Here is a 9,481-nt window from a genome sequence, read left to right as displayed (position 1 = left end):
TCAGTATACGTCCCTGGGTGGGACAAAGGAAAAATATCTATTTCTTACCTAACTGGGAAGGGAAGTTTGACATAAACAATGGCTATACTATAGGTTTAATATCCCTGCGTAACAAACTATTAATTATGCATAGTTCGGACTTCATTAGTGTGTACGGCCATGCATACTATCATATGGTCGCACGTGTCCGTCAAATGTCCACATACATATTGATATACATAGGACGGACAGAGAAATGCAGATGTCCAACCGGCAGACTTTCCATATACATCAATAGTACCGGTCAGTTCGAGGAGACCTAACTAGAAGTTGACCATTTGACGAAACAGGTGCCCGGTAAGTACAGTTGTTTGTTTGTTTTAAAGTCTAATTTATTACTGAATAGTTCAACTCAAGTTATCCAGCAACCGACTAAAAACGCAGATATAAAATGCTGACTCAATTATTAACCGTTCCGTTTTTTGAAGAAAAAAGTTGACCTTTACATCGTTTCAGTAAAGCGTTAATATCTATTAAGATTTCTGTAAAGTTATGACCTTTATCACTGATTCTATAAATAGTTGACCTTTATACATCGTTTCTGTAAAGTGTTGACTTTACAACAATTTCTAAGGTATTTGCCTTTCTACACTATTTCAGTAAACTATTGACATATCTCGTTTTTGCATTTGTTTAAAGTGTTGCATTTTATACACAGCTTCTGTAAAATGTTCGCCACAAACTTTCGCGAGCGCTCCCTCACACATTTAGTCGGTAACTCACTCAGACAACCCAGAGAACAGGATCGAAAGTTTTGCAAAGACTTTTTTCCATGTTTTGATTTTTAAACCCACATTCAAATATGAGGAAAAAAATCTGGAAAAATATTTCAAGAGGTCGATTTTGTCTCCAACAATTTAGTGTTTAATCCATCTTTAAAGTGTACCCTGAACGTTAATAGAAATTAATACATTATTATTCGATATGATTCAAACACAAAAATGTCGAAAACCGCATTAAAATCGGTTATCCCGAGATACCGAGATATCGACGTGTGAAGTGTAGGATTAGCATCCTATCACCTGTGACGTCACAAGTTCAACGCCTGTAGCGGTCACCATCGAAGGAATAGGCGATATCGAGAACAGACATCACCAAACAGCGTCGGATTGCGAATTGATTTTTTTTTTTTTTTAGTTTTGAGGAATCAGATTATGCTGAAGATAACATTATGTAGATGGTATCCTGTCATATTAAATTTGCCAGAATTTCCAGACAGTGAGTTTAATTGAAATCAAACTGACGATTCTGAATAGGGTAACACAGACTGGTAGCATTGCATGTCCTGATTCTCACAGTAGAATGATATAAGATGTATTTTCACTGTACAACCTTATATTTTACTGGAAAATATGTAATAAATACTCTTTAGTTAACAGACTTGGGAAAACTACATGCTGCTGGGCTTATGATAATACTGAAATACCTTACTTCCAAAACATATGTGGATGTTCTTTTAGTAGAACGCGGCAAATGTACCGTTTTGTCGCGGGGTCTTCAGCCATTTTATTGTTCAAAGGCAAGAACACGTCTATTCTCTTCTTATCATATCAACTGACAAAAAGTTGAAATATTTAAAATAATTATGGGCTCTAGATCCTTTATGAGGATATAAAAATTCAAAGATAAAACATCGAGAATTATTCATTATACATTTATTTATTATAGAGAAAACCCTTCCTGTCATGGATGTTATTGGGTTAAGCAGACTTTCCATTTCAAATTTGGTTGCTAAGGAACATCTTTATCTCTATGGCAATTACGACTTGATTATGCCACATTTTGTCGATCAGCGCCATATTGATTACGACGTTGGTGAACGTAATGGACTTCCGGTGCATGTGGGTCACGGATCGTTTGGAGACGTATTCCGGATCCGGTTTACCGATGGACGGTGTTCGGACACGAAAATATGCATAAAGGAATTTACAGAGAAGTACGGAACCAAAACAGATTCAATCGAAGAGGCAAGGAAACTGCTATATCTGTCCGATACAGGTTATGTGCCGGTTTGTTTTGGACTTGTGGAATTTAAAAACAATGTTAGAAATGAAAACAGTTTCGGGATTATTCAGGAATTCATCGGCGAAGGACAGACTCTTCATAGATTCCTCCGTCAAAGCATTGACAAGGTAAGCAAAGCTGATTGGATCAGTATAGCGTTTCAACTGGCGCATGGACTAGACAAGTTTCACGACAAATGCATACTGGTCAACGATATCAAGGCGAACAATATTGTCATGTACACAAGGAAACAAGGCTACAGACTCAAATACATAGACTTTGGCCTGGCCTCCTACCGCACTGGGCGCAATTTTCATCCCCCGTCAGAAAAGTTGGCGCGTTTGCGCCATTTGGCACCGGAAGTTCGAAAAGGTTGTCGGACAAGCGAAGCGACTGACATATACAGTCTCGGGTGCTTAATGCGCCAGATTAACGTCTATGGAAATATCAAAGACCTGTTGCTCATCAGTCACATGTGTACTCGTGATGCGCCAAAAATGAGGCTCTCGGCGCACGCTACCAAGCTTCTGATTGAAAATATTGTAGACGAGTAGTGTAGCATCAAGTCGTATCGGCGATAATGACAGTGTGGTCCGGGTTAGGTATACTTGGTCCGAACAATCTCTGTAACATTCCCGTACCAGCGCCAAAACCTGATTACTGATATATCTTTAATCCCTACCCCTCACACCTTGAATTCTTAATCTGTCTTTTTCTAACTATATGACTGAATGTCAGATCAAGATTCAATTTTGGTTTTTTACACCCCTACATTTTACAACTTATTTGATTAAACATATGGCAAGAGGTTTACACATATTGCCAAAACACCCTCGCACACACCCACTCCACATATACCATCCTACACTGATATACCATCCAACACTGATATACCATCCTACACTGATATACCATCCTACACTGATGTACCATCCTACACTGATATTCCATCCTACACTGATATACCATCCTACACTGATATTCCATCCTACACTGATATACCATCCTACACTGATATACCATCCTACACTGATATGCCATCCTACACTGATATACCATCCTACACTGATTTACCATCCTACACTGATTTACCATCCTACACTGATATACCATCATACACTGATATACCATCATACACTGATGTACCATCCTACACTGATATACCATCCTACACTGATATACCGTCCTACAATGATATACCGTCCTACAATGATATACCATCCTACACTGATATTCCATCCTACACTGATATACCATCCTACACTGATATTCCATCCTACAATGATATACCATCCTACACTGATTTACCATCCTACACTTATATACCATCATACACTGATATACCATCCAAACTGATATACCATCCTACTCTGATATACCATCCTACACTGATGTACCATCCTACACTGATATACCATCATACACTGATATACCATCCAAACTGATATACCATCCTACACTGATATACCATCCTACAATGATATACCATCCTACACTGATTTACCATCCTTCACTGATGTACCATCCTACACTGATATACCATCCTACACTGATATACCATCCTACACTGATGTACCATCCTACACTGTTATACCATCCTACACTGATATCCCATCCTACACTGTTAAACCATCCTACACTGATGTACCATCGTACAATGTTATACCATCCTACACTGTTATACCATCATACAATGATATTCCATCCTACAATGATATACCATCCTACACTGATTTACCATCCTTCACTGATGTACCATCCTACACTGATATACCATCATACACTGATATACCATCCAAACTGATATACCATCCTACACTGATATAGCATCCTACAATGATATACCATCCTACACTGATTTACCATCCTTCACTGATATACCATCCTACACTGATATTCCATCCTACGATGATATACCATCCTACACTGTTATACCATCCTACACTGATATACCATCCTACACTGATATACTATCCTACACTGTTATACCATCCTACACTGATATCCCATCCTACACTGTTATACCATCCTACAATGATAGTCCATCCCTCAATGATATACCATCCTACACTGATATACCATCATACACTGATATACCATCCAAACTGATATACCATCCTACACTGATATAGCATCCTACAATGATATACCATCCTACACTGATTTACCATCCTTCACTGATGTACCATCCTACACTGATATACCATCCTACCCTGTTATACCATCCTACAATGATATTCCATCCTACACTGTTATACCATCCTACACTGATATCCCATCCTACACTGTTATACCATCCTACAATGATATTCCATCCTACACTGTTATACCATCCTACAATGATAGTCCATCCCACAATGATATACCATCCTACACTGATATACCATCCTGCACTGATATACCATCCTACACTGATATTCCATCCTACAATGATATACCATCCTACACTGTTATACCATCCTACACTGATGTACCATCCTACACTGATATTCCATCCTACACTGATATACTATCCTTCACTGATATACCATCCTACACTACACTGATATACCATCATACACTGATATACCATCCTACACTGTTATACCATCCTACACTGATGTACCATCCTACACTGTGATACCATCATACACTGTTATACCATCCTGCACTGTTATACCATCCTACACTATCCTACACTGATATACCGTCCTACACTGATATTCCATCCTACAATGATATACCATCCTACACTGATGTACCATCCTACACTGTTATACCATCATACACTGTTATACCATCCTACACTGTTATACCATCCTACACTGTTATACCATCCTACACTGATGCACCATCCTACACTGATGTACAATCCTACACTGTTATACCATCCTACACTGATGTACCATCCTACACTGATGTACCATCCTACACTTATATACCATCCTACACTGATAAACCATCCTACACTGATATACCATCCTACACTGATATACCATCCTACGTTCTAATTATATACCACATTAACAATCTTAATTTTCGATAATCATTACAAATGCTAATTCCTTGAACGCACCAATCACCTCAGGTGTGACGTCATCAGATCGCCGACTACCTGTTCCGCTAGAGAAACTCCTGACCAACGTTACCTTTAAAAAAGAAAAGAATGATCGTATTAATGTAATTAATTTCATTCATTGCTGCTCATTTGTCAGCAGATACCTGTGATATTTATTTATTCTTTTTTTATTCATTTTTTATTTATTCAATTTGTATTGTCCTTGATATTGTATGTTTGCACGTGCGTTACATCTTCCTGTGCATAGGCAATAACCCGGACCAACCCATATTTGACCATTTCAACACATTTACAAATATTTACAGATATTGCTTATAATTTTGATGAGGTGCTAAATTTTGTGTTTAGTATATAAATAATGAAAACGTTATCATATGCCCATTTCTATATCCTACCCCGTATCAACCCTCGACCCATATTATTAGCCCTCGGGACTAGCGGCTCTTGGGATGCAGTCGATATGGGGATGGATATGGAAATTGACATATGATAATATCTAAATATATATATCGTCTATGCTTCTCAGTTATTTATAAAAAAAAAATCATTTTTGTATTAAACATATTTTTACGAGAAACGAAATACAGATTCCTTCCATGTTTGTATGTTTATGAATATTGTGTATTAAAAAAACTATGTTTGCTAAACCAATCTTCATGTTTTATCTTAAACAGTGTTACAAATACGGTGATAATTTTCTAAATGATGATAACGTATAATGTTGTTTTTTTTTTTTATATATATACATTTGTATTGTACGATGTCTCGTAAGACAACAGTGATTATATCTTATTGATATGCCTATTTTGGATTGATATGATGCATTGATATCGTATGTATTAAGTGTCCTCTGAGTAAAACTTCTATTTATTTAACTATTTGTTTGGATAGAATTTGTTATATTTGGAATAAAACCACCATTATTGGCTCGTTTTGTCGTTTTCAGGGTTTTTTTAAAAAGGAAGAAAAAAAAGTAAAATGTTGGTTTTCGGAGTACATCCGTATATTGCGTGACGTTTTGGTGAAATGTTATATGATGTGATAATTATTAATTGGTTGACCTATGAATGTTGCAATCATTAACACAAATATGTAAAATACTGATAAATAATTATATTTCTACTTAATTAATATCATGTAAAAATAAACTTGTGTCTTTTCTTGCTATACCATACATCTGTTTTATTAGAGTTTATTTTGTTAATTAAAAATCCCTGTCCCACTTCACTTTGGATTGTCGTACTTTTAATTTCGTTTTGGATATAACTGTAGCACAGCTGGGTCATGAAACTTGGGTTGACTAGGTAGCACAGTCGGTTTGAGCGATAGTGTATAACAATCTTAAGTCCGGGGTTCGAATCTCGGTCTCCCCTTCATGCTGTTTTTAAAAACTCAAAACATACCACCTTTATTGGGTTTTTTCATAAAGGTATACAGGGAGGTATGATTTTCTTTTCTGAAATGATTTATCAAAGCTATAGTTTTGCCGGAACAGACATATCCCAATGCATAGTTACAGGTTTTTTTCAGTGGCGCGTGGATCTTTAAATTATTTAAATGCCACTAATTATAGGTACGAGAAATCATGTTTTCTTTCACTGTATATAGATTTTTTTAATACAATCTGTTACATCTATCCAAGTTCGTGCTACCAAAGAAATTGATGTCCATCTTAATCGAGGCCCGTGATGTAAATGAAAATATCAACGACTTAGATTTTTAGTCCGAGAAAAAGAAAACAAAAACTTTTTACAAAAAGTTGGTTTAAATTTCTAAAACGTCTAATATTAACTTAAATAACTTCAGTTTAGGTCCAAACATAGGTAAACTGTAACACATTCTCAGGTCCCTGTGATGGTTTCCACCATTTAATTACCAAGGCTTTATATCAAGTTTCTGAAATGTCAATTTCCAAATAACAGGAAATTTCAATTTCACAGTTTAACCGCGGAGGTCATTCGCCTTACCGACTACGTCATTGATTATTTACCTGTGAACAACGCTTTTTTTGGCCCACAGCCAATCAGCAATTCTCACCTGGCCATTCCAATGTAGTTTCGGCCAATAACTGATTATGAATTCAACTTGGGTTTGCCAAAAAATAGTCTAGGGTAAGTCGGTAGGCAAATATTTCTATTTTTCTTTTCTTTTTGCATGGATCAATATCATATAGCAAAGTTTACAATGCAATTTTTACACATTACAATGACTATAATTTTGTCAAGAATATGGTCAGACGCCCAGAAAAGGAAGAAAATACATTTAAATGAGTGGTTATGAACTTTGCCTGACTAAAGATACAATTTCTAGGGTCGACAGGAAAATCTAGGATAAGTCAGGATACCTGAAACACACATTTTGTTGGCCTCATGAGTCATCAACGTACCCTAGCCAAACACAAAGTTAAAAAACCTTTTTTCGATTTCGTTTGTAAAATATTTAAATTTGAATCGGTAAATAGTCGACCAATGACAACAGTCAATTAAAATCGTAGTCCTTAATTGCTTGAAATTTTTACGTCACAGGAAACATGGAAAACCTGTGTTGATTACCCAGGAGTATCGATGGCGTTTGGACCAAAATCGGTACCCTGACTTATCATACGAAAACTGGAAGAAATGAGACACCGAAAAGTAAGGAAACTTGTCATGGACTTTTGGTTTTCCTCAATCGGAAGAGAAACCAGGTCACATTATCTGTTCAAAGATTTAAAAATTAATGCAATAACAAATCACATTATTATTACACGAGTATTTGACAAAAAAAAAAAAACACTTAAAAAATAACATAAAAAACAGTTCGAGTATTTCCGTTAAAACATGTTACAGAACTTATCGAGTCCCTTCCCCTTCATACATTCCATGCATAACATTATGTAAGTAAGAAATATATAAAGAAATTTAAAAAAATGCTTTTAATTAAAGAGAGGAAAGTGAGAAGAACGTATTTCTAAGAGAAACGTCAGACACTGAAACAAAATTGTTGGACGAAAATGAACATGTCAGCGTTTTCTCCATTCGATATTTCGTCGTCTTCCCACAACAGCAGTCTTAGATAGATTGACAATAGATCCATCTTGTTCATCAAGTTATTTCTTGTTTTAAACATCTTTGTAGCATGACAAATTAAAATGCTGTAAATTGTTTTCTTTGTGATGACCGCGTATACACATGGGGTGAATCTATTAAGTCGCTGTAAAAAAATATATATCATTGAGCTGCATTTAAATGTCTGAGACCTCGACTAAATCTAATTCCGTGTTAAGACTGGTCAAAACTACATTAGATTTACGGATCACCAACTTTGAAGTAAATGGGAAGTGAGAAGATTTCATATCGTAGATTAGGTCGGACCGGCTATTTTTGAAAGTTTTATAAGGTGATTTTTTGAGGTCACGATCAATCAAGCGGCGGCTATTCATAATCTAACGGCCAACAGATTTGAAGTTAAATTGGAGTTAAGTTAATATATGATCGCTACTATAGCCTCATGATTTCTTTTTTCATTTTGTATCACATTTATAGAAATGTTTTAGAACTAGATGTAATGTTATTTTCACTCATACGTGATTGAATTTTGAATTATGTTGGGAATGTACGTATAATAGATTTAAGCGTTTCCGCTATGATTAATCAACATGTAGTTTGTATATTAATGTATTTTCAGTTTTTCCTTTTTTACTCTTTAGTTGATATTATTAATTAAGAGCTGTAACGTTATATACCNCCCCCCCCCCCCCCCCCCCCCTAAAATACTACTGGCTTTATATGTCTCTGATTTTAATAAACAAATAAATAAAATAGAAAGTTATGAGAGTAGTTTATGTACTAATAACTGTTATGATAATAGAATGAAATAATGGATTATAGATATTTGGCAACTACCCAATTTAAATACGTGTAGTTAGACGTACGCGTGGGTGACTACAAGTCCATCGTCGTTAGCATACCTTCTTATCCCTTGTACAATGTACTGCATGTAATTCCAATATTCTCCTAATTCGGGTATTCTATCTCTGAAATTTTACTGTTATATATTTTGTCTGGAAACTAATTCCTTTGTAAAGTCGTACCACGAAATTAGGTTTACATTGTATACAGTACGTTGTAGAACTTTACGAATAATGGCATGATGGTTACCCAAGTCCATAGTCGTATACATAAAGCTTAACTATACAAATGTTAGGTAAGTCAACCCCTGGAACACGTGTCCAATAATTTTAAAAATATCGATCAACCAATCAGCCAATCAGGAGGGGAGGCAACCACTCACAAATTCAAATTTAATATTGAAGACAATCGTCGTAAAACCCCTGTGTGGGCCTCAATTAAAGACCTGTCAAAAGGATCCGGCTACATGCTTCCCCCGTGAAGTGTGCTT

General features: G+C 35.9%; 1 protein-coding gene across 1 annotated transcript; it reads left to right on the top strand.

Moving 5' to 3' along the window:
• Nucleotides 1–1,811: 1,811 nt before the first annotated feature.
• LOC110463748 (serine/threonine-protein kinase Nek5-like) lies at nt 1,812–2,597 on the top strand. Its single transcript, XM_021518588.1, has one exon. It carries the CDS (start codon nt 1,812–1,814, stop codon nt 2,595–2,597), a length of 786 nt encoding a protein of 261 aa, XP_021374263.1.
• Nucleotides 2,598–9,481: the final 6,884 nt, after the last annotated feature.

This window comes from Mizuhopecten yessoensis, unplaced genomic scaffold (genome assembly GCF_002113885.1).
Source record: "Mizuhopecten yessoensis strain PY_sf001 unplaced genomic scaffold, ASM211388v2 scaffold1511, whole genome shotgun sequence".
Taxonomy (NCBI): Eukaryota; Metazoa; Mollusca; class Bivalvia; order Pectinida; family Pectinidae; genus Mizuhopecten; species Mizuhopecten yessoensis.
The sequence above is the reverse complement of the archived record's forward strand: the minus strand, read 5'-3'. Positions and strand labels throughout refer to the sequence as shown.

What these genes read in the sequence shown, in the direction of transcription:
- LOC110463748 (XM_021518588.1), top strand. Translation starts at nt 1,812, where the DNA reads ATGCCACATTTTGTCGATCAGCGCCATATTGATTACGACGTTGGTGAA.